This window comes from Macaca nemestrina, chromosome 9, assembly GCF_043159975.1.
Source record: "Macaca nemestrina isolate mMacNem1 chromosome 9, mMacNem.hap1, whole genome shotgun sequence".
NCBI classification, from domain to species: domain Eukaryota; kingdom Metazoa; phylum Chordata; class Mammalia; order Primates; family Cercopithecidae; genus Macaca; species Macaca nemestrina.
This window is the reverse complement of record NC_092133.1, coordinates 41,915,535-41,940,812: the sequence shown is the minus strand read 5'-3', so window position 1 is coordinate 41,940,812 and position 25,278 is coordinate 41,915,535. Positions and strand designations below refer to the sequence as shown.

Here is a 25,278-nt window from a genome sequence, read left to right as displayed (position 1 = left end):
TCTTGTTCTTGATTTCAGTAATTACTTATCAGTAAGGGAATACATAATAATGTAATATAATGTCCAAAGGCAGAGATCAAATGAAGCCAAAAACATCAAAAATTTCGCGTCACCAATTTTCCTGTCCTGATACATGAATCTCAGCTCAGCTAATTAACATTCCCTACCTTGTAGACTGGCCCTTGAATATTATTAGAGATAAGTGTCCTTAGAGATAGAGAAGAAAAAATTATTATGCAACTTAAAAAAATTCACAGATGAGAAAATTACTGTTCTTGTCCTAGTGAGGGCGTTCAGTGAACGTTCATATAATTATGCTTATACATGGTTTCTGGCTCTGTGAGTATTTCCCATGAAACCCATAGATGTATAAAAACACATGTGGAAAATATTTCAAATAATACCGACCTAGTGGATGTACCTTAATGCTAAGTTTAGATTAGTTGGACAGCACTTAAGTAGAAAGAGCAAAGTAAGTGCCTATAATAGCAAAAGAAGAGAAAAATTGAAGTGGTAGTATATTTATGGGGTTTCCTGATTTTCGATGTTTCTGTTGCTAATGAAAGCTGTACAAACTAAATGAGTTAATGTATGTGAAAGCCCTCTTTAAGATGCAAGATGAAGGGGTTTTTGATTACTGTAAATCAAGGATTAGTAATCTTTTTCTGCGAAGGCCCAAATAGTGGGTATTTTTGTTTTGTGAGCCAGACAGTCTGTCAAAACTACTAAGCTGTCACTGTAGTGTGAAAACAGCTGTACATAGGTAATACGTAAGAGAATGAACGTGCTTGTATACACAGAAAACTTTTACTTAAAAAAAAATGAGTGGAATGGATTTGGTCTATGGGCCTTAGTGGATGGTGTCAGAAAAACTGGGTAATATAAGAAAGAATATAGTGAAAATTCTATTAATTCAATGTGAAATAATGTGGCTTTCCATCTTTTTTGTTTCAAATTTGCTTCATATATTGTGATACTTGGCAGATACTTTCTTCTAGCTTATGTAAGAAGAAATGTAGCATGTTATTTGGAGCATGAGCAGTTAGACACTTAACAAGACTCTGTTATAATGCTTTTATGTATTTTGTGTCTTTTTTATGTCTATGTGTACCTGTGTTTAAGTTAGAATTTTATAAATAAATTTGCCAAATATGAAAATAAAATACAAGAAGTAGTGTTCATACAAACCTGCAAGTAATGAAAATAGTGTTAAAAGATAGGCCTCCTGGGAGGAACCACAAAAGACCAAATAGTTACAGTGGCATATTATTTTTTGTTCATGTCTTTTTCTGTGGAGCCATATATTTCAAATGCTGCTTATGAATTATTTCCTAGTTCCAGGTAATTTTTACAAATGACTCATGAATGTGACAGGAATCCTGTGGCCCAAGTTAGTCTAGACTTGGCTTTGTTTGCTTCCCCATTTAAAACTTAAATCTATGAGAAGGAAGAAATTTGAGTTATCCTAACTTAGTAATGCTACACCAGGATAATAAATTTCAAAGTTGCTGCCCTACCATCACTTGCTCATTTGATATGTGACAGAGATGGCCCCAAAGGGAGATGGAAATTTTGTGTATCTACCCATTGGGGTTAGCCTTGGGAAAGAAGTTAGGATTAGCAGTCCTGATCATGTAGGCTGACTGCCAGCTAGGATACATGTCCTATTTTCCTAAGAACAATTATATTGGGAAGTCCTAACTTGATAAAGGTGACTCATGGCATTAGTGCCATAGAAGAACCTGATGTTAGTATTTCCACCCTTCTTTTTGACTGCATTTGCTCTGGCTCTTCTGGTGCTGCATTAACAGTTGTGAATGACATTGTTACAAGAATGTTCATATGAAAACGGTATTATCTTTTAAGAATTTATTCGTCAGAAAAGTCACATGATGTCAGCATCACTAGATCCCATGAGAATATTTAGATAATGTATCTACAGAGTTTCAACTTAGAATAAGTAAGATTAATTTGTGTCTTCTTTATTAGTATTCAACAGTCACTCACAGTTTTAGTTCCACGTGTCTGGCCTTTTTTGCATCACACAATATCATCAGTTCGAAGAGCAGCATTGGAAACTCTGTTTACGTTATTATCAACACAGGACCAGGTAAGAACTGATAACTATAGCAATCTTGAAACTTATATAAATTAATTTTATAAAATAAACCTGATCATTAGCTTACCCTTGCTGTATATCCAAAGATCAGTACAATGTTGGGCCTAGTGGTATGGTAACCATGTAGATGAATGTAATCACTGTAAGAGCAGAAATATTTTAATATTTTGTTCTAGGTTGTTTTGTCAGCCCTTGAAATCATGCTTAACACATAGGAAGTCCTGAGTAAATGTTTGTTGAATGAATGATTGATTGAATAGTCTCTCCCTGTCAGAGACCTGTTATATAGTCTTTGCATGCTCTTTGTCTGTGTGGCTGACAGTTGGGTGGTTGACAGAACCCATGGCCTAGGTTAGAAGGCTGCATTTGAAGCTCTGTAGTACAACTCTTAAAGACTTACCGTGGAATTCCCAGGCTCTTGCCTTTATTGAAAGATTTTTCAATCTTAAGAGCATGCTATTTTCAAGGATAGTGTACTTCAGGAGTCACATTGAAATGTCTATAGAGATCATTCAGATAATATCCGTGTGTAAATGGAGCCTGTGGTGAGCTTAGGAGTCCTTGCCCTGTTTATAAAAGGCTTCACATTACCATTTTTAAAATAGCCTTATTGGTCAAACAAAATACCTAGATTTAGGGAACTATCAATAAGAAGTTCAGTTTTCTAGCATGCTGTTAAGAGGTACTACGGTTTGGGCCAATCATTTTTTAAAAATAGTGACTAAGTAGTGAATAAGTGCCTTTTTTGTGTTCACTAACCGTGGATTCTCATGTGAATTAGGAACATTTTGTGTAGACTTGTTTTAATGTGCAGCATGATACTGTGTTGAACTTCTGTAAATAAACATCTGTAAATTTTATTTTGCATTTTGTCTAATCCAAATTTTGGTTTTGTCTAATCCAAATCTCTGAGAACAACTGTCAGATCTGTTTTACAGTTAGTTAGTCTGTTTTACAGTTAGTTCTCAGTTGGTCATCGTGGGCTGATATGACAGCTGGCATGGGTTGTTCTTAATTTTCATTACATTTTTGCTTTAATTTTATGATTTTTGCCTAAATGTTTGTGAATTTTTAAATTCATTTTATGTAGACCTTTTGAAGTTACCAAATTTTTTCTCTTCATATGGTTCTTTTTGTATATATGGACTTTATTTTTAATAGCAGTTTTAGATTTACAGAAAAAATGAAGGAAAAGTACAGACAGTTCCCGTATACCCTTTTATCCCTCCCACTACCCACACATAGTTCCCCTTATTGTTAACATCTTGCATTAGTGTGGTATACTTATTAAAACTGATGAGCCAATACTGATACATTAAAGTCCACACTTTACAGTAGGGTTCATTCATTCTTCTGTACATTTTGTACATAATGTACATTTACACATGTACAATAATGGTATGTACCCACCATTACAGTATCATACAGAGTAGTTTTGCTATCCCCAAAATCCCCTGTGTTCCACCTATTCATCCTTCCTTCCCTGTCCCTGAACCCTTAGCAGCCACTGATCTTTCTTACTGTCTCTTTAATTTTGTCTTTTCCACAATATCACATAGTGGAATCATATAGTGTGCTGCCTTTTCAAATTGGCTTCTTTCACTTAGCAATATGAAATTAAGGTTCCTCCATGTCTTTTCATGTCATGGTAGCCCATTTCTTTTTATCATGGAGTGATACTGCATTGTCTGTACCAGTTTATTCACTTGCCTTCTAAGGACATCTTAATTGCTTCAGTTTTTGACAATTATGAATAAAACTGTTATAAACATTCATGTGCAGGTTCTTATGTAGGCATTAAGTTTTCAGCTCACTTGGGTAAATACCGAGGAGCGTATCTGCTGAATTGTGTGGTAAGAGTATGTTGATTTTTATAAGAAACTGCCAAGTCTCTTCCAAAGTGACTGTACCATTTTGTATTTCTACCAGCAATGAGTGAGGGTTCCTATTGCTTCGCATTCTGGCCAGCATTTTTTATCAGTGTTTTGGGTTTTAGCCATTCTAATAAGTGTAGTAGTATTTCATTGTTGTTTTAATTTGCAGTTTCCTAGTGACACATGATGTTGAGCATCTTTTCATATGTTTATTCGCCATCTATCTCTCATCTTTGGTGAGGTATCTGTTCAGCTTTTGCCTATTTTTATTTATTTTATTGTATTTTTTAGATAAGATCTCACACTGTTGCATGGGCGTGATCATAGCTTATTGCAACCCTGAACTCATGGGCTCAAGTGATCTTCTCATTTCAGCCTCCTGAGTAGCTGAGACTATAGGCACGTACCACCATGCCTGGCTAATTAAAAAAAAAAAAAGAAAAATAATTTTTTGCCTATTTTAATACTGGGTTGATTTCTTATTGTTGAATTTTAAGAGTTCTTTGTATATTTTAGATACAGTTTCATATTGTTTTTTAAAGCCCCTTTATTCCTTGTTAGGTGATCAAGCCACCTGCAGGCTATTTTTGACTTGTGGCTTCATTATTTATTTAGTAATATCAACTTTACGTTACTAGAAAATAAAGTGTTCTGTATAAATGAAATTTTCAAATAACTGAAATATCCTTTTTGCCACAAAAAGATAGTTAACTATTAAAATGACTGCCACAGTAGATCATCCTTTTAAAGTATATTGAACATAAGCTAACTTTTTTGGTGAATCAGTCACCAATATTATTTGCTGGTTATTAGTTTTTATACTGTTTATTATAGCATACTGTGGGAATATTGAGATACATGAGTCACTGCTTGCAGTAATTGAACTGTTTTTTTTCGGTTGCATTTGCCTAATTTTTATCTCCTCTGCTGTCAATTGTGATTTCTCACTTTTGTTAATCTTGTAATGTCTCCTCCCTTGTTCTAAAATTTTTACTATAAATTAGATCCCAAGATTGTTATAAATCACCGTTGGACCTGGCACGGTGGCTCAGGCCTGTGATCCCAGCACTTTGGGAGACTGAGGCGGGCGAATCAGTTGAGGCCAGGAGTTCGAGACCAACTTGGACAACATGGTGAAACCCTGTCTCTACTAAAAATACCAAAATTAGCTGGGCATGGTGATGTGTGCCTGTAATCGTAGCTACTCAGGAGGCTGAGGCACGAGAATCGCTTGAACCTGGGAGGCAGAGGCTGCTGTGAGCTGAAATTGCACCACTGCCACACCTGGGTAACAGAGTGAGACCCTGTCTCAGAAAAAAAAAAAAATTCCCCTTCCAAGTTTATGTTCCTCAGTGGTTATGGGTATTGGCTTTTAAAATTTCCTGGTTGTGAAAACATCTCTGTGTTCTTTGATGTTAATTTTCATGTCCAGGGATTTTTTTTTTTTTTTCCCTTTTGAATTTGCCTTTGCTGGCTCATAAATGAAGGCTTTGGTACTAGCCTTCGTTTCTTTATCATTTAATGATGATTCTTTATCATTTCCTATACCAGAACGCCATTGTCTTTGTATATAATTTGTGGCATGTCAGCCACCTCTTAAGCATAGGGCCTCAATGTTTATTAAGTAAATTAGTGTAAGATTCTGTGTTGGGTTTTCTGGGAAATAAAAAAAAGAAATCTTATGTATTAGCCTTTTTTTCACACTGCTGATAAAGGCTGGGCAATTTGCAAAAGAAAGGCTTAATTGGACTTAGTTCCACATGGTTGGGGAAGCCTCACAATCTTGGTGGAAGGCAAGGAGGAACAAGTCACATCCATGTGGATGGCAGCAGGCAAAGAGAGAGCTTGTGCAGGGAAACTCCCGTTTTTAAAATTGTCAGATCTTGTAAGAATTATTCACTATCATGAGAACAGCACAGGAAAGACCCACCCCATGGTTCCCTTATCTCCCACTGGGTTGCTGCAACAACACATGGGAATTATGGGAGCTACAAGATGAGACTTGGATGGGGACACAGAGCCAAACCATATCATCCTACATGTTTCTTACCTTGGAAAAGTTTACAATATGGTTGCTGTAAGACTATTACATGGTAAGTTTAATAACCTCTGCAAAGAGTTAAATAACAGAAGACCAGTATGTGAGAGGTGTCAGAGAGCAGCATTAAAAGATAAACTAAGCTGAAAGGTCAGGAAGATTAGACGATGTGGTTAAAAAAAAATTCCCTCACTTCTCTTTGATTCATATCTAGTATCTTTGATATGTACTTTCACAGACATTTTACTGAATATGTCAATTTCAAATTAGACAAGTGTACAGAACGTGTTTTGAACAAAAGTGCTTTTCTAGTCTGTTCCCTTTAGCCTTTTAAATACATTCTACTTCCATATTTTTCTTCCAGTTATTCTGACATGTTTGTGGTCCTTTTTTGTTGGAGTCTTAATGTTTATTGTGTTTCCTGTGTCCTTTTGTGTTGGTTATCTATGCCTTTAGCTTCTTTTTTGCTTATTTTTCATAACTTTTTGATGGCATCATTCATGAAATTTCACTTGTGTCTAACCTTTATCTTCAGCGTATCTCTTTACTGAAAGAGATGCTGTCTACGAAACTTAATATTGATACTTCCAGATTTTGTGCTTTGTCACTGCCCTGATCCTTGCTGTTTATTATCTTCACCACCAAAGACTATGGCTATAGCACTAATCACTCATTCTTAGCAGGCTCTGATTTTGGTCCCCACATAGATGTTTTACTATTTTTGTTGGCTATTTCGTTCTGTTTTTTCTTTTTTTTTTTTGAGACGGAGTCTGGCTCTGTCGCCCAGGCTGGACTGCAGTGGCCGGATCTCAGCTCACTGCAAGCTCCGCCTCCCGGGTTCCCGCCATTCTCCTGCCTCAGCCTCCCGAGTAGCTGGGACTACAGGCGCCCATCACCTCGCCCGGCTAGTTTTTTTTTGTATTTTTTAGTAGAGAAGGGGTTTCACCGTGTTAGCCAGGATGGTCTCGATCTCCTGACCTTGTGATCCGCCCGTCTCGGCCTCCCAAAGTGCTGGGATTACAGGCTTGAGCCACCGCACCCGGCCTGTTTTTTCAAATAATTGTATAAAGCCAAACTTTTTTTTTTCTTTTTCTCTTTTTTTTTTTTGAGATGGAGTTTTGCTCTTGTCACCCAGGCTGGAGTGCAATGGCATGATCTTGGTTCACTGCAACCTCCACCTCCCAGGTTCAAGTGATCCTCCTTCCTCAGCCTCCTGAGTAGCTGGGATTACAGGCATGTGCCACCATGCCCAGCTAATTTTTGTGTTTTTAGTAGAGACGGGGTTTCGCCATATTGGTCAGGCTAGTCTTAAACTCCTGACCTCTGGTGATCCACCTGCATTGGCCTGCCAAAGTGCTGGGATTACAGGCATGAGCCACCGTGCCCAGCCCAAAGCCAAACCTTTTAGGAAGCTTTTCTTAATACTACCATCTATTTCCTTCTTTTAAATTTTGGGATTTTTTTTTTTAATAGAGAAAAGTGCAGGGAATTTTATGAAACAACATTCATTTATGTTTACACAATCCGTAATTGACATTTCTTATAATTTTGTCTTGTTTCAAGTTTTTGTAATAAAAAAATTAAGTTATAATCCTATCTTCTAATTTACCTACTTCTCCCTTCTATGTATTCATAAAAATTATCATCCTTTCTCCAGTATGCTCCTTCAAAGTTTGGAATTTTCGTTTCTGCACAGTCATAGTATTTCTAAAAGGAAAGAATTTTAAGTTTCAGAAGGATTTGGGGGACGATAGCCTCAGTTACTCACAAACTGGTTAGTAATTTGTAATTGCCTAACACTATACTAGGATTAAATTCCTGTCTTTCTTGGTCTTCTGATACTTGGCTCTGGTCAACATTTCACCCTAATATTTCCTAATATGTACTCTGGAGTCAAGGACATTTTCTAAATCCACTCCTGTATCCTAAGTGTAATCATGTTCATTTGATCAAAGTATCTTTGGACATGGCTCCTTGTCCCCTGCTCCCCTACCCCCCCCTCCCTCGCACTCTCACCTTCCTAAATTTTAGCTCCCTTTCTTCCTCCCTGTACCTTTTCTTTCATGAGACAGATCAAATCTTTAGTGCCACAAAGCATCTCCAACTTCTATAACTCGTTTTATCTAAATCATTGTTTAAAGTCATTATTATGCAGTGAAAACTCATTTAATTTTTATTGTTAATCTTGTGATTCCCAGCAACATTATTTGCTTTCTGAAAAGCTGTACGAATAAACCATCTCTGATGCTTTTATCTGTTACTGTATTCCTCTCCACAAATTGCCTGAAAGTTACTTATTGATTAATTTATAGCTGTGTGCAAACTCTTTTTGTAGTGCAGTTCCATGATTCCTTTCCTGCAACTTTGAAAGCCAAAGCTTTTTGTGAGTTGGGTCAATTTATAAAACTACTAATTTGGTGGCAAAACCTGACCATTCTGAAGAGAAACTGCTTAGTCTTTATCCCACTTAATGTGCCTATTCACACATTTTGCTGCAGAAATATTAATATATTTTATTTAGGTGCTGCCGGTATTCTATTGTAGATACTATATAATATACACTGTATATAATTCATTATTCTAAAATTTGAAAAATTTCTGAGTTTCAAAACACATCTGGCTCCAGGGAATTTGGATGAAAGATCATTGACCTGTCGTGGTAATAAAAATCTACTCTCACTTTTAATTTGTGTTCCTTTTTCTGAGCTGCTTCCTTGCCTTTGATTTCTTGGTGGTGTTAAGTATTCCTAATTAGTCAGCAATCCTTTATGGAAGCAATCATAATATAAAGAGCAGTTAAATAGAGCTTTTTATCACTGTTGTTAACCCCTTCAGTGGTATAATTAAAAGATCCCTTAAATAGACAGGATCTGAGTTCTAACCTTGGCTCTATCATTTGCTAATTTATGACCTTGGTCAGATTTATCTAACCCTCTCTGGTGATTATCTCTAGCCTCTCTCAGAGTTACATGGATCAAGTGAGATAATGTATATGAAAGTGCTTTGAAAATGTTAATGCTCTACAAGTATAAATAATAGTACAGATACTAAAACAATAATTAGTATTTCCATTCTGAGCATTCTTATTCTGGGGTATAGGAATGATGTTTAATTGTGGTAATAATATAAACTATTGAGGGCTTACTTTATGCTAGGAACTGTGCTAAGCAGTTTACATGAGGTGGCTACTGTCATTCCTGTTTTGCAGATGAGAGAACTGATAATCAAAGATTAAGAAACTTTCCCAAGTTCATATAAACAGCTCACTTCAGTTTCAGATCTTATTCTGGTGTTCAGCTTTTACTAAATTTTATATGGGGACAAAATAATTATGTGTCTAATTTCTTTCCCACTTCTGAATATGGAGTTGTTTTAACTACAAAGTGAGAAAAGAAAACTCACTTGAATTACTAGTAGCTGTTTCCTGGTTTCAGTTTCTAACTTCTCAAGCTATACCTCAGTAATTCTAAAGTAACTTTTCAAGATCAGACTTGGCTATAGCTCAGTGTATCACTGCCTTGTAAAGATTGATGCTTCTGTTTCCTTGAAATTATCCTGGTTATCTTTAGTAATTTTTTGGTTTTGTTTTGCTTTGTAAAATCAGTAGATTTTATAAGGGAGATGTCCTTATTTTTAAAAGGTATCCATTATTAAGTATGTGTGCTGGCATGCACATCTCTAAAATGTCCTTAAATAGAACCACAGTTAATACAGTTGTCTCTGAAATGTTATTTCCTTTATACTTCCCTGTGGCATACCATAGCATTTGTGAAAATATATTGTTTAATCCGTGTGCCGCCTTCTGTCATGTTAACATGTGAAAGAATTGGCAAGCTTGGCTTCCTGGGGAGCATGAAATAGGAGCTCTTAAGAAAAAGCATGGCCGGGCACAGTGGCTCACTCTTGTAATCCCAGTATTTTGGGAGAACAGTGCAGGCAGATCACTTGAGGTCAGGAGTTTGAGACCAGCCTGGCCAACATGATGAAACCCTGTCTCTACTAAAAATACAAAAATTAACCGAGAGTTGTGGGTGCCTGTAATCCCAGCTATTTGGGAGGCTGAGACAGGAGAATCGCTTGAACCTGGGAGGGAGAGGTTGCAATGAGCCAAGAGATCACGCCACTGCACTCCAGCCTAGGTGACAGAGTGAAACTCTGTCTCAAAAACAAACAAAAAGAACTAGTTTTATTTCATAGTGATTTATAATCAAGGTTTAACTTTTTTTGCTAAACTAGCAGCTTGGTAATCAAAGTGAATGACTTTACCATTTGTCCTTTCTATATTGTCTCTTTGGCCAGTGTGTTTGTATGTGCTGAGTATACCTATTAATATATATATCTATCAGTGAACTACTGAAATATCCAGATTAACTAGTGTTGATAACTGGTAACTGTTGTTGCCAGACAAACTCCTAGACATGAATCTCCTATTTTGCCTTCTTTACTGACTGGGTCAACTTTTCCATTCCATTGCATCTCAGTCACTTTGTGAGTCATTCCAAAATTTCAGTTACCAGTAAATTAACTTTTGTTTGAAGGGCAAGTTTAGTTATTACATGAAGATATATGTGAGATTGGGTTGGACTCTGAAGCATAGTTTAGAATGTTAGAAAATTTAACATACACAAATAAGTAGGAAACAAAGAGCCTGAACTAAGACTTTGGCCTTAGAGAATGCTAGCATAATTGGGTATTGCCAGATTTTATAAAAATATGAAAAGGAGAGAGCAAAGTTGAAATATTTAGCTGATCTTCAATAAATGTTGGTTGGAGAAATGAATAGAACAAGGCATTATAAACTGTCTAAATATGGAAATTTTCTTTTCCTTTGGCTGTGGATCAAAATAGGGTTTCAGAGCAAATTAGTAAAATTAGTGAAAGAACTCAGTGTGATTCATCACCAAGTTATAGGTTCTCTCCTGATAATCTTCCCTGCAGTCTGAGAACATTTGATATGCTGGTAGACATGATGAATTGGCCTGCAGGCAAGAATCAGGTGTTTGTGGTAATGCTCAGATTGCTCCTTTTTTTTCTGAGTGTACCCATTTTGTGGGAAGATAAAAGTGGGATCATAACAAAAGGGTACAGACAAGATCTTATCCCACCTGACATGCCAAATCTGCCAGTTAGGGATCTGTTGCTGAGCCATTTTTACAATACAACATTCCTGACACCAAATCTGCGGGTTTTCTTCCTTACACCAACCAGTTATCCAACTCCCTGGATGCCAGCTGGGTATCATGCAATTCAGTTCAGTTCTGACAGTCTACCTGGAATTAGTGTCAGCTCCTACAAGTTAGAGGGCTCAGTCACACAACAGATACCAGTTGCAAGTGTTGGGCCTTCCATACTTCTTAACTACTATCTGTAAACTGGATTCTCCTGACCCTGTCCTCAGGTTTGATAACTTGTTAGAATGCTTCACAGAACTCAGAAAGGCTGTTAAACTGATAATTACAATTGCCAGTTTACTGTAAAGGACACAACTTAGGAACAGCCAGATGGAAGGAGATACACAAGGCAAGGTATGGGGATGAGGTGCTTGAAGCTTCCATGCCTTCTTTAGCCACGCCACCCTCAGCACCTCTGTGCACTCACCAACCCATAAACCCATAAATTTAGGGGTTTTATGGAGACTCTATTATGTAGTCCTGATTGATTGAATTATTAACCATTAGTGAGGTGATTAACTTAATCTCCAACCCCTCCAGCTCTGGAGGTGGGGAGCAGAAGGCAGGCTGAAAGTTCTAGCCCTCTAATCACATAGTTAGTTCCTCTGGCAACCAGCCCCCATTCTGAAGCTATCTTGGGGCCTACCAAGAGTCATTTCATTAGCGCAAACTGAATTACGGTTATTATGAATAATCCCTATCACTCAGGAAGTTCTTTGGGTTTTAGGAGCTCTGTGCCAGGAGCTGGGGACGAAGATCAAATACGTGTTTCTTTTTAAGACCCTGTACAAAATGCTGAGAAAACATTTCTTATGTTATATGACTTTGGATCATTTCCAGTGGCCAGGATGGATTTCAGCAACTATTTAAGTGCCTGCTGTGTGCTTGAACAATTTTCTAGACAGTGGTAAGAAGCAAGGCCTTTGCTCTCCTGTAGTGCTTAAAATAGGAAACTAGACAGACAGGAGAAGACAGATAACTAAACAAGAATAACTTAATAAGGTAACTATCTGATATGGGAGGTAGAAGACACTATTGGATCCTAAGTGAGATGGGTGATGGACAGGGAAGGCATCAAGTTAGAAGTGAAGTTTAAGCTGAAACCCGAAGGGTAAGTGGAATTTAGCCAGGGGAAAATAAGGGTAAGAGTCAGAGGAAGGAATAGTATGTATAACTCTGGAGGCAGAAGAGAGCAGGATGGCACTAAATTAGTAAGTGACAGGAAGTTGGTTTGGTGGAGGGCAACATGGAAGGGGGGTATAGATGGTTAGAAGTTTTGCCTTCATTTTCAGGTACAGTGAAACATCCATGAGTCCTATTTCTGTTTGTCATCAACTCTCCTTATTCTGAGTCTCAGGAAGGCAGATCAGAGGAAGAAATACCATTTCCATAGTTTTGCCTTTTCCAGAATGTCATGTAGTTGAAATCATACGATATGGAGCCTTTTCATATTGACTTCTTTCACTTAGTAATATGCATTTAAGATTTCTCTGTGTCTTTTCATGACTTGATCGTTCCTTTTCTTTTTAGTGAATAATACTCCGTTGTCTGGTTGTACCAGTTTATCCATTGACCTACTGAAGACATCTTGCTTGCTTCCAAGTTTTGGCAGTTGTGAATAAAGCTGCTATAAACATCTTGTGCAGGTTTTTGTGTGGACTTTTTTGCCTCCTTTGGGTAATATCAGGAAGCACAATTGCTGGATGTTAAGAGTATTTTTAATTTTTGTGAGAACCTTCCAAAATAGCTGCCCCATTGGTAGGATTGCAATTCCTACCAGCGATGAGTGAGAGTTCCTGTTGATTCATATCCTGGCCAGCATTTGTTGTCAGTGTTCTGGATTTTGGCCATGCTAACAGGTATAAAGTGGTATCTCATCGTTGTTTTAATTTGTATGTTCCTGGCAACATACAATGTGGGCCATCTTTGCATGTACTTATTTGCCTAGACTTTATTTTTCAGAGCAGTTTAGTTTCAGAGCAAAATTGAAGAGAAAAGTACAGTTTCCATATATCCCATCCCTCATCCTCAACACTGCCTCCCCCACCATCAGTATCCCATACCAGACTAGTACTAATGTGTTACAATCAGTGAACCTACATTGACACATTATTATCAACCAAAGTCTATAATTTACATTAGGGTTCACCCTCAGTAGTATACATTCTATTGGCTTGACAAACATGATGTCATGTATCCACAATTACAATATCACACAGAATAGTTTAACTGCCCTAAAAATCCTGTGTTCTACCCTTGTATCCTTTCCTTCTCTAGTTGTTTTTAATAATTGTAAAGTAGAATTTAGTAGAGTAACGATGTTTGTAGCCTGAGAAGACAACTACAGTTTATATCACATGTATTGGTCATAAATATAGGGGGAAAATCTTCCTGTATAGATGTGACTTTTGGGGACCTACAGGCAACTGCTTGGATTGCCATTGTTGGGGTTGAGGGTCAGGGAAGAGAGTTGGTAAATATGTTGGGGGGAAAATCAGAAATTAAGAGACATTATGGAAGAGTAACACCAAATTATTTGCTTATTGCTATTATAGCTTTCCTGATTCTGTTAAGATTGTCCCTAATTCCCTCCAATGAGAAAAGAAGAACTTTTTTCTTCCCAGCTTCCCTTTCCCTTTCAATGAAAGTAGAGTTAAGACATAGCGAAGTAGTGAGAATGCTCCTCCAGTTGATGACTTATGGCTTGTTTTTTTTTTAACTTTCATTTTAGGTTCATGGGTACATGTACGGGTTTGTTATATAGGTAAACTTATGTCATGGGGGTTTGTTGTAAGATTATTTTGCCACCTAGGTACTAAGCTTAATAACCAACAGTTATTTTTTCTGATCCTTTCCTCCTTCCCACCCTCAAGTAGACCCCAGTGTCTTTTGTTCCTCTCTTTGTGTCCATGTGTTCTCGTCAGCTAGCTCCCACTTAAAGTGAGAACATGTACTTCTCTGTTCTTGTGTTAGTTTGCTAAGGATAATGGCCTCCTGCTCCATCCATGTTCCTGCAAAGAACATGATCTTGTTCTTTTTTAAGGCTGCATAGTATTCTATGGTGTGTGTGTACCACATTTTCTTTATCCAGACTACTGTTGATGGACATTTAGGTTGATTCCAGATCTTTGCTCTTGTGAATAGTGTTGCAGTGAACATATTCATGCATGTGTCTTTATGATAGAATGATTTATATTCCTTTGGGTATATGCCCAGTAAAGAGATTGCTAGGTCAAATGGCAGTTCTGTTTTTACCTCTTTGAGGAGTCATGTGGCCTTTTTAAAACTTGTTTCAAACCATGTTGCGAACATAAAACCCTGGTCCTACCTTTGTCATTAGTTTTCCATTGGCTACAAATTATAGGTAGCTTTCTAAGTTAAAAAGCATTTATTATCCCTAGAACGTGTGGATTTCTGCAATTTCAGTTAAAATTTCCAAATTTCTCATAGAGACACTGTATTTAGTTCTTTAAAAAAGTCATGTGGAGGGCAGGATACTGATAGGTACTTTGAGCTAGTTAGTAGAATTTCTCTGATGGACATTTTTTATCCAGTGAGCTTATAATTGTTTGAATAGCAATAGACAGTTTGGAATTCCTTATTCTGGGAATTCTAGACACACATTAGATACTTGGTTAAGCACTATTTGGTTGCTTGATTTGGGTGGGCCTTTGAATTGTTAGGAAATTCCTTAAATTGAGGTTCTTAAACCCAGGCTTTAGGAGATTCCCTGAACCTTGGAAGGAAAATATTGTTTGTAATTATATGTTTTTCTGATAACACAGTGTACATAGTTTTTATCAGAGTTTTAAAGGGTCCCTGACCCAAAATAGATGAAGAACTTTTACCTTAATTTTGTAGTGAACTCCAAGTAGAAGTTTCTGGGTTGGATATTATAGTATAATTCATTACTTGGATTATTGGTGAGCACATAGAACTTAAACTCTGATCATCTGGCACAACAGCAGTAACCTGAGTATTTTACAGATTTTCTTGACAAAGCAGTGATGTATGATATAACCAGAGAGATGTTGCTGGTTAGAGGATGGTTCCATATGGAGGATGATTTCAACTTTGAGGCAAAATTGTTGTTAATGATAATCAGACTTTTTCCAACTTCTCAGTGATTATATGCTGTTATTTCTTCAGACCATTGGTATAGTAAATAAGGTGTTTGTTGCCTCAAAATCTTGTCATAGTTTATCACTTGTTTAGCCTTTTTAATGAAACCATGCAATCTTTTCATGGTAGTACTTCTGTTATTTGACATACAATTCTTCAGGTAAGCTAACATCCAAGAATTATGTGCTACAGCTTTTAATTCTGTTTTTGTTTTCAGAACTCTTCGTCTTGGCTTATACCTATACTGCCTGATATGCTCCGACACATTTTTCAGTTCTGTGTTTTGGAAAGCAGTCAGGAAATTCTGGACCTTATTCACAAGGTACACAGCAAATGTATTTGTATTCCTTTTCCTGGTAACTTTTGTAGGTTTTTAAAATTTTTCATAATCGCTGTTCTGTTGATCATCTATATCTCTTGGAGATTTGAAAAGTCTAGAGATCTGCAAGATGAGACAGAGAACTAGGCTTCTTACATATAGCATGTAATCGTTTTGATTGGCCATGCTTCTTCCTCCTATTATCTGACTTACATGTGTGTTTTAAGCACTTTCTGATAGCCTCAATACAGAAAATGAAATGAGGAAAAGATTGCTTTTTTCTGGCCCTCATCTTGTTGTTTATCAGCATACTTATAGATTCTGCAAAGTATCTTTTGGGATCTTTTGGTAATATGAGTCTAATTATTGTTGAAACTTGTACTTTTTTCCCTACTTAGAGTGAATGTATGTGTTAGAATCATTAAAGGAGGAGCCATTTGATATATTTAATAGCATTTATGGGGGGAAATGGTACTTTTGTACCTTTATAATCTGTTAAATTACTCTTGACTTGTTGGCCTCTAAAGTGACTCATTGTTAACAACCTTGGATTAACAGTGGTGGTCTTTCCATAGGCTAGTCCTAGCCCATTAAATGTTAGGCATCAGGAAAGGTACCTTATCCTTATTAAGTAAGATCATAAATCAAGATTTACACTGTTTTAAATTTATACTAGGTTATTACCACCTCTGAGTTTAGCAGAGAATATTAGGAGCTATTTTTAAGTGTGTGTTGGATATAGGACTGCATTAATATTGAGTCCTATGATATATGCAAAGGATTTATTTCAGTGACTTACTGAGATTTTGACAATTCTATAGTACTTTTATGGGCATGTTTTTTTTAAAAAAGAGAATTATGTTCTTTTTTTAAAAAAACTTTCCTTTGCATTACTTTTTTTTTTAGTGTACAAACCTATTAGAAAACAGTACTATATTTCAAAAATAAGCCTCTATATTGAATTTCTAAATCTCTGTGCTATTTCCTACTTTAAAAAACCTCAGTATTCCTAAAGATAAGTGTTAGAGTTTAATAATTTTTTTAGAAAAAATTCACTTTCATGTCCCCGTTTTACCCTGCAGGTTTGGATGGAACTGTTGAGTAAGGCTTCAGTTCAGTATGTGGTAGCAGCTGCTTGCCCATGGATGGGTGCTTGGCTTTGCTTGATGATGCAGCCTTCTCATTTACCTATCGATTTAAATATGTTGCTAGAAGTAAAAGCTAGAGCCAAGGTAAGTGTAGAAGCACATAATGTATTTGTGTGTTCATCATCTAATTATTAATACAGTAACCGTATTAAAAAATCTGTATTGCCTTGTTATAAGTGTGATTTAATTAACATAAGTAAGGAGAAACCATTATTTTATTAGGACCCTGACAAAATGAATAGTAATGTTTATCCATTAAAACTTTGTGAAAAGAACTGTATTTTACTGGGATTATTTTAAAAAGATCATATTTTTATTGTTGCCTATTTAGTTTTAATGATTAATCTTTATTGTTTTTCTTTTTTCCCCTCCTTCTTTAGGAAAAAACAGGTGGTAAGGTGCGCCAAGGCCAAAGCCAGAGTAAAGAAGTACTTCAGGAGTATATTGCAGGGGCCGAAACCATCATGGAAGACCCGGCCACCAGGGATTTTGTGGTTATGCGGGCCAGAATGATGGCAGCCAAGTGAGTGTACATTAAGTGCCAGGTAGTCATACATTTACAAGTCTGGCCTTCAGAGGTTATTTAACCAACAAAACATTCCTCTGCTGTCTCCATCAGTCCTTCCTTTCTTCATCACACTAATTATAGCCTAAGGAAAAATTAGAGTAAGTAAATACTTCTAATTATTTTGAAGCTTTAAAAATAGGATTTTTATCTTCTTATGAAGACAAGATAGTCATTATATCTTCTGTGGGAAAAGTTACGGGTTCAGAAAGCCAAATTTTACTTCAAGTAATTATAGGAACTTGAAGTAATTTCTCGAAGTATGGGGAAACTTTACTTCAAGTAATTTCTTATAGTAACTTCCTTTTTCTCCCTCTTAGGTTGTTGGGAGCACTTTGTTGCTGTATTTGTGATCCAGGTGTAAATGTGGTAACTCAAGAAATTAAACCTGCTGAATCCCTGGGCCAGTTACTACTCTTCCATTTGAACTCCAAGTCTGCTTTACAAAGGATTAGTGTAGCTTTGGTAATCTGTGAATGGGCTGCTTTACAAAAGGTAAGATTTTGCCCCAAAAGTAAGAAAGACAAATTAAGTAAAGCAATTTCCATTAGCTGTTAGGCTTATTTACATTATAATTTACAACAGAAAAGTGCCAGTTTTCAATGTATAAAAATCCAAGAGTTATAGAAAAGTGTCCAAATTATATTGAACATTATTTCTCTCCCATTTACTTTTAACTCTGGACTTCTGTCTTAGAACCCCTACTCACACCTCCAACTACTAGTTATGCTCATACTTAATATTTGCTCTTGACTGTACAGTCTGTTAAGAAATGTCCCTATTAAAAACCGTGTATATGTGAAGGTAGTCCAGAAACTATTGGTCATCCATTCCTCTGTATATCTCTCAGGTATCACTGAAAACTACAAAGAATGAGGCTTTGAGTATTAGAGATCTATTTGTGTGAGTAGTAGCAAAGGCAGAATTTTTGGTCACAGGAAGAATAACATCTCTGTATTTAAACCAAAATCTTCATGTTTCCAAATAAACCATTCCCTTCCAGCCTCTTTAACTTTTAACTTCTAGGGAGAGTGTGATTTTGTATAAGACATACTTCTGTAAATCAAAGAAACTTTCTACTGGCTTTGTTTATTCCGTTGACTGGAATTCTGGAAATTTAACTGTCTGCACTTGCTGTGAGAGTTACTCGTTACTGCCTCTTAGCAGTTTGTCAAAGCTATGTCTAAAAGTAATTGAGCCATGCTCCATTGCAACTGACACCCCTGCTTGGCCTCTGGAAAGAAGCAAAGCTCATCTGTTTTTAGGCAGGAGTTGGTGTGCTGGAGAGGCAGTGATGCTATGTTTTTGTGCCTCTCAGACTCAGCAGCAAGTGTTGACAGTTCGGTTTCTGGACACTCACAGAGCTTCATGGACTTACTCTGTGAAGCCCAGGCTGATCACCCAGGCTGATCACCCAGATCCCACAGAACCCCTCATGGCTCACCACTGAGGCCATTTCCCCTCGGTTTGGGGCAGAAAACAACCAGAGAGAGTGGGAAGGGTTGGTTAAATTTGGGGGCAGGTAAGTAGCTTTTAAATTTTGTATCCACTTTTACAGTATGGCATGTGAAGCTTAGGGTTCACTGTTATCCAATAATGAGTTTTTAAATAACATTTTTAATTAGTGCATGATAGATGTTCTTTTCTGACTGATTTTTTTTTTTTTTTTTACAGTAATATACTTTAAAATCTGTGATATATATACACGTAAACTTTGGATAGGTAGAGAATGAAATTGTAATAGTTCCATATGCATGTTCTGTAGTCATTCATGTTAACATTTTACAATAATTTGGGTGTAATACCCTTTTTTCTGTGCAACTAACTGTTGTTTGGAGAAGTAACAGATTATAGATTCAATATAAGAAAGAATTTAGAACTTGGTAGTCTGCAAATGATGATATCTGTATCTGTAAAGTTAATGTTCATATAGTTGCCCTATTTGTTGTCTGTTGTATTTTAGGAGTGTAAAGCTGTTACCTTAGCTGTGCAGCCACGTTTACTTGATATCCTTTCAGAACATTTATATTATGACGAAATTGCCGTTCCATTCACGCGAATGCAGAATGAATGTAAACAACTTATATCATCATTAGCTGATGTACATATTGAAGTTGGTAACAGAGTAAACAACAATGTTTTAACAATAGATCAAGCTAGTGACTTGGTGAGTAAAGAAATAACTTTCTTAATTATAGATAGAACATGAAATATAGGTTAGAAATTTGTCCTGACATGTTTATCACAAAAACACATTAATTTGTTGAGTCTATATGTGGCTTGATAGCCTGTCAACTCTACCCTTTAGAAAAGATATTTCATTGTATAGGCTTTTCTTGAGATAAGAGAATAATGGAGGATTTTTTTTTAAAAAACTAAAATTCTGATAAATCAATGCACCTTTATTAGAAAAAGCTATTATATTTTGTCATTTCAGTTTTGTTTAACACTGCAGAGTATAGAAAAAACTGCTTCTACAAGTTCCTGAGTACTACTTCCTGCTCTCAGCCTATAATGAAAATATTCAAACATATAGAAAAAGTGATGAAATTACATAACACTCATACTTAACAGCTAGATTTTATAGTTAACATTTTACCAGATTTACTTTATCACATATGTATTCACCTACCTACCCCTCTATCCAACCATGAATCTATCCAGGGCAGTTTTTTTTTTAATGCATTTCTAAGTAAGTTTCAGATATCATTATACTTCAGCATTTTATATAATTAACTAAAATTCAGTATTTGTTTATGATTTTTTGCTATTTTGAGGCAGAATTTATGTGCTAAAGCACACAAATCTTAGGTGGACCATTTGGTGAATTTTGACGGATGCATATACCTATGAAACCTGAACCCCTGTCAAGATACAGAACATTACCATCACCACTTCCCAGTAATCTCTGCCTCGCCCTGCCACCAAGTAACCATTATTCTCATTCCCCCCACAAAGATACATTACTTTTGCCTGTTCTAGAATTTCATGTAAATTGAGTCATACACTGTGCTCTTTGGTGTAAGGGTTTTTCTTAGAATGGTGTTTTTGAAACTAATCTGTGTTATATATATATCAATAACTTACTCTTTTTTTATTGCTTGAGTTTTATTCATTGTATTATTATACCACAACTAGTTTAAGCCATTCTCCTGTTTATGGACACTTGGGCTGTTACCACTTTTTGTCTGTTGTGAACAAAGTCGCTATAAACATTCTTCTACAAGTCTTTGTGGACATCCGCTTTCATTTTTCTTGGGTAAATATATAGGAGTGGAATTGCTAAATCATAAGGTAGTTGTAGGTTTAGTTTTAGAAAAAACTATGGACTGTTCCCCAAAGAGATTGTATCATTTTACCCTCTGACCATCAATATGTGAGAGTTCTGGTTACTCCACATCATCAGTATTTGATGTGGTCAGTCCTTTCACTTTTAGTGATTGTGTGATAGTGTTATTGTGGTTTTAATTTCCATTTCCTTGATGACTAATATGTTGAATACTTTTTAATTTTTTATTGGTCATTTGTATATTTTTCCTTTCTGAAGTATCTTTTTCAAAATATTGTCTACTTTGAATTAGGTTGTTGTTTGTTATTGAGTTGTGGGAGTTCTTTATGTATCCTGGATTCCAATCCTTTGTCAAATAGATGCTTTCTAAATATTTTTCTGGCAGTGAGTGGCTTGCTTTTTGATTCTCAGTGCTGTCTTTGGATGAGCAGATATTTTAAATTTTGGTGAATTCTATCAGTTGTTTTCTTTCATGGCTACTATGTTCTGTGACTTAAGTAATCTTTTTTTTTACTCTCCAAGTGGCAAAGGTATTCAGATATGTTTTCTTTTAAAGTTTTGTCATTTAATTTTTATGATTTATCATTCATTTGGAATTAATGTTTGTGTATAGTATGGAGTAGAGGTTGAGGTTTGTTTTTCTTATAGATATCTAATTTTTCCAACATTATTTATTGAAAATACTTTCCTTTCACTACTGGTGATTGTTTCGGCACCTTTGTCAAAAACCAACTGAAGTTATAAAGTATGGCTGTGTATCTGGGCTCCATTTGTTCAGTCTGTTTGTCTTTCCTTATGCCAGCATCCATGCTTCATTACAGCAGCTTTGTGCTTAGTAAGTGCATGAGGTTAGGTGTAGTATATATGAGTTCTTCCTTTTTTAGGTATAGGATCAGAAGTTGAGCCACTTCATTTATGTTGGTCCCCATGAAAATAGTAATCTTCATTTTTTATCCCCATTTCTAGATGAATAATATAGTTGAATTTTTTTGCTCTCACCTGTGAGAGAAAGCTAAAATTGCTGTTTTTTTCCCCCCGGGTTCTCTTCTTTTATAACGTTATTTTCCTGATTGTTGTTATTCTGTAAGTTTTCCTTTTTGCCTCCTCTCCCTATTTTTTGCCTGTCTGGAATTAAATCTCAAATTTTCTTGAGTCTGGGTTCCCTGCCTACTATTTCTGGGAACTTTTATTTTTTAAGCTCATCAAATGGCCCCTTTAAGATTTGCTTATTCAGATCTTTTACTCTTCAGTTGTTTTGACTTGGGCTAGAAGACAAGCATAAATATCAGAATCACTGGGAGAAACTTTTTTTTCTTTTTTCTTTTTTCTTTTCCTCGAAGAGACTTTTGAGGGAAGGGCAGTTTTCAAAGGAGCCACTTTTTGTGTCTTTCATTGAATCCGTATTTTCCTGTTACCTGCCAAATATAGACATTTCCCTGCTGTCTATCTTTGTCTCTTTCACCATTCTCATGATTTAGTTCCTACCCATGTACTGTGTGGTATCTACTGTCAATCTTTCTTACATTCTCTTTTAGGCATTTTTACTTAAATATCTCACTGTCACTTCACACTGAACCCAACAAAAACTGGATTTTTTTTTTTTTTTAGACAAAGATACTCTTTTTATTCCAGTCACAAATCTTGTCAGCATTTTCTTTCAGAAAGTCTCATGTGTTTAGGCCAGGCACAGTGGCTCACACCTGTAACTCCAGCACTTTGGGAGGCCGAGGTGGGCGGATCATGAGGTCAGGAGATCGAGACCATCCTGGCTGACACAGTGAAACCCCATCTCTACTAAAAATATAAAAAATTAGCCGGGCGTGGTGGCGGGCGCCTGTAGTCCCAGCTACTCGGAAGGCTGAGGCGGGAGAATGGCGTGAACCCAGGAGGTGGAACTTGCAGTGAGCCGAGATCATGCCACTGCACTCCAGCCTGGGCCACAGAGCGAGACTCCGTCTCAAAAAAATAAATAAATAAAATAAAGTCTCATGTTTAATCTCTCCTCTATTTCCATTATCAGAGCCCAGTCAGATCTTAGTACTTTATATCTAGGTCCAGATTCATCTCCAGGGCTCCAGGCAGCCTCTGGTCCATTTCATCCTGCATGCTGTGCTAAACTAGCAATGCTCTTTTTGTGCCACCCTGAACATCCCTCTCCTGCTTAAAAACATTATTTTCCTTTTCCTTGCTTTTTCATTTTTATCTTTCTTCTTTTCATCACCTTCTTCTAAATTCTCCATCTCTTATCTCCTCATTATTTCTCGGACTTTCTCTACATGCCCAGTTAGCTTTCTTCTTGCAGAAGTACACTACACTCATTCACTTCTGCTCATTCTCACTTCTGGGCCTGAGCTTCTATTTCCTTTGCCAGGAATTCCCCACCCGTAACCCTCTGTGCTCATCCAGAGTTCATCTCTTTTTCTGCATGTTGTGCTCAAGCCATGATAAACTTTTCAATTCCATGGACAATGTCCTGTTTTCCACTCCCTACCTCACTTTGTTTGCCAAGATGTCCCTATAATCCCTGATTGGCCTATTCTTTAAAAACGAAGCATAAGTGTTACCCTCCTCTGGCAAGTATCCCACTAATATCTTCTTCTAAGAAGGATTAAGCAATGCTCTGTATTCCCACAGCAACTTGCACTTAGTGCAGTTATATGTTACATTTTCTTAATTCTTTATTTATATCTCTCCCACGTTAGTCTCTGCATTTTTTGAGCATATTAAGACATTATGTCTTATTTATCTTTTAATAAATATTGGTTGAATGAATTAATTTGGGGGTAACTGGGAGGCTTTTCCTCAGTTGTCTACAGTCATTGAAAAGTGACATGAGCATAGTGGATTTAGGACAGTGTTTTGAAACTTTTTAGCATTGTAACCCTGTTTCATATAAATCTTATACATTGTACATTTCAAATGGGTAATTTTTGTGGAATGCAAATTATATCTGAATAAAGTTGTTAAAAAAAGATGAGCTGAACAGTCTTTTAATGGGGCTTGTAAAGTAGTCTGATACAACAGTCCTGTAGTCTTAGACAGCTGTTGGTAATTAAGTGAATGATAACTGCACCATTTTGTTCTGTTTTGTTTTGTTTCTTTTTCTTCCATTGCCTGGGCATCTCCACCAGAAGGGAGGTTAAAGAAAGAATGAGAATGATTCAGTTAGCAACACTTTGCCACTTAGTAAACAGCCCCTCAAGTTTTTGTGAGTTTTAGAGTTGAAAATATTTTTCCCAAAAAGAAGTTTGTAGGCCGGGCGCGGTGGCTCAAGCCTGTAATCCCAGTACTTTGGGAGGCCGAGGCAGGTGGATCACGAAGTCAGGAGATCGAGACCATCCTGGCTAACATGGTGAAACCCCGTCTCTACTAAAAATACAAAAAACTAGCCGGGCGTGGTGGCGGGCGCCTGTAGTCCCAGCTACTCGGAGGCTGAGGCAGGAGAATGGCGTAAACCCGGGAGGCGGAGCTTGCAGTGAGCCGAGATCGCGCCACTGCACTCCAGCCTGGGTGACACAGCGAGACTCCGTCTCAAAAAAAAAAAAAAAAAAAAAAAGAAGTTTGTGAGTTTTGGAATTCCTTAATGAACAGTTAGTTTATATTTGCCTATAGCTTTCTCGTTTCACTGGAGTACTCTGTGGGTGTTAAATGTGATTTTTCTCAAAGCCATTAGACATATTTAAAGGTTAGGTAATTTTATTCTTCTCAAGAGAATGTCTTTCTTAAAGAATATAATGCTAATGTTAAATTTCAGTCAGATTAAGGTAAAGTTTAGTTGGGAAGTTTCAGACATTAGTTTACTGAGTACTAAAACAATACTACATATTGTGGAAACCAAAATTGAAACAGAAAGCTTGCTGTCTACCCTTTAGGAGCTTACATTCTGTTTGGGGTTGATATGATTAATGATTTTTAATTTCTTTTTTTTTTTTAATAGGTCACTACTGTTTTTAATGAAGCCACATCATCTTTCGATTTAAATCCTCAAGTGTTACAACAGTTAGATAGTAAACGTCAGCAGGTCCAAATGACAGTTACAGAGACCAACCAGGAGTGGCAAGTGTTGCAGTTGAGAGTGCATACTTTTGCTGCCTGTGCAGTTGTGAGCTTGCAGCAGCTTCCGGAGAAATTAAATCCTATCATAAAACCATTAATGGAGACAATTAAAAAAGAAGAGAATACACTAGTGCAAAACTATGCAGCTCAGTGCATAGCTAAACTCCTTCAGCAGTGCACAACAAGGACGCCCTGTCCCAATTCAAAAATTATTAAAAACCTCTGTAGCTCACTTTGTGTGGACCCATATCTAACTCCTTGTGTCACATGTCCAGTACCAACACAAAGTGGCCAGGAAAATTCTAAAGGTATATACCTAAACTTTTATTTGGGGTAGAGAAATAACCTTTTAAAGTTGTTTTTGTTAAGTTATGGGTATAATTAAAGCACAAAGCCAGTTCATGTTAATGCTTTTTCCCCTTCTGAGATAAAAGACTTAATTATAACAAAACTCTTTGTTACATGAATTTGCACATATTGCTTATCAGTCACAAGCCTTTAAGTTCAAATAAGCCATTCATAGATCTGATAGCTGATATAAGATGACTGAAATCTGTAAGACAGGTGTTCACCTTTA

General features: G+C 36.6%; 1 protein-coding gene across 6 annotated transcripts in view; it reads left to right on the top strand.

The window, feature by feature from the left end:
* LOC105480330 (B-TFIID TATA-box binding protein associated factor 1) overlaps positions 1 to 25,278 on the top strand; it is a 113,057-nt gene that overhangs the window by 42,306 nt on the left and 45,473 nt on the right. For all 6 annotated transcript variants that reach the window (XM_071069494.1, XM_011739004.2, XM_011739045.3 and 3 more), the window contains 7 exons: positions 1,990 to 2,110; positions 15,542 to 15,646; positions 16,726 to 16,875; positions 17,172 to 17,314; positions 17,677 to 17,851; positions 19,320 to 19,523; positions 24,583 to 25,009. In XM_071069494.1, coding sequence (XP_070925595.1) covers positions 1,990 to 2,110; positions 15,542 to 15,646; positions 16,726 to 16,875; positions 17,172 to 17,314; positions 17,677 to 17,851; positions 19,320 to 19,523; positions 24,583 to 25,009 — 1,325 coding nt within the window. The remainder of the gene's footprint in view (positions 1 to 1,989; positions 2,111 to 15,541; positions 15,647 to 16,725; positions 16,876 to 17,171; positions 17,315 to 17,676; positions 17,852 to 19,319; positions 19,524 to 24,582; positions 25,010 to 25,278) is intronic.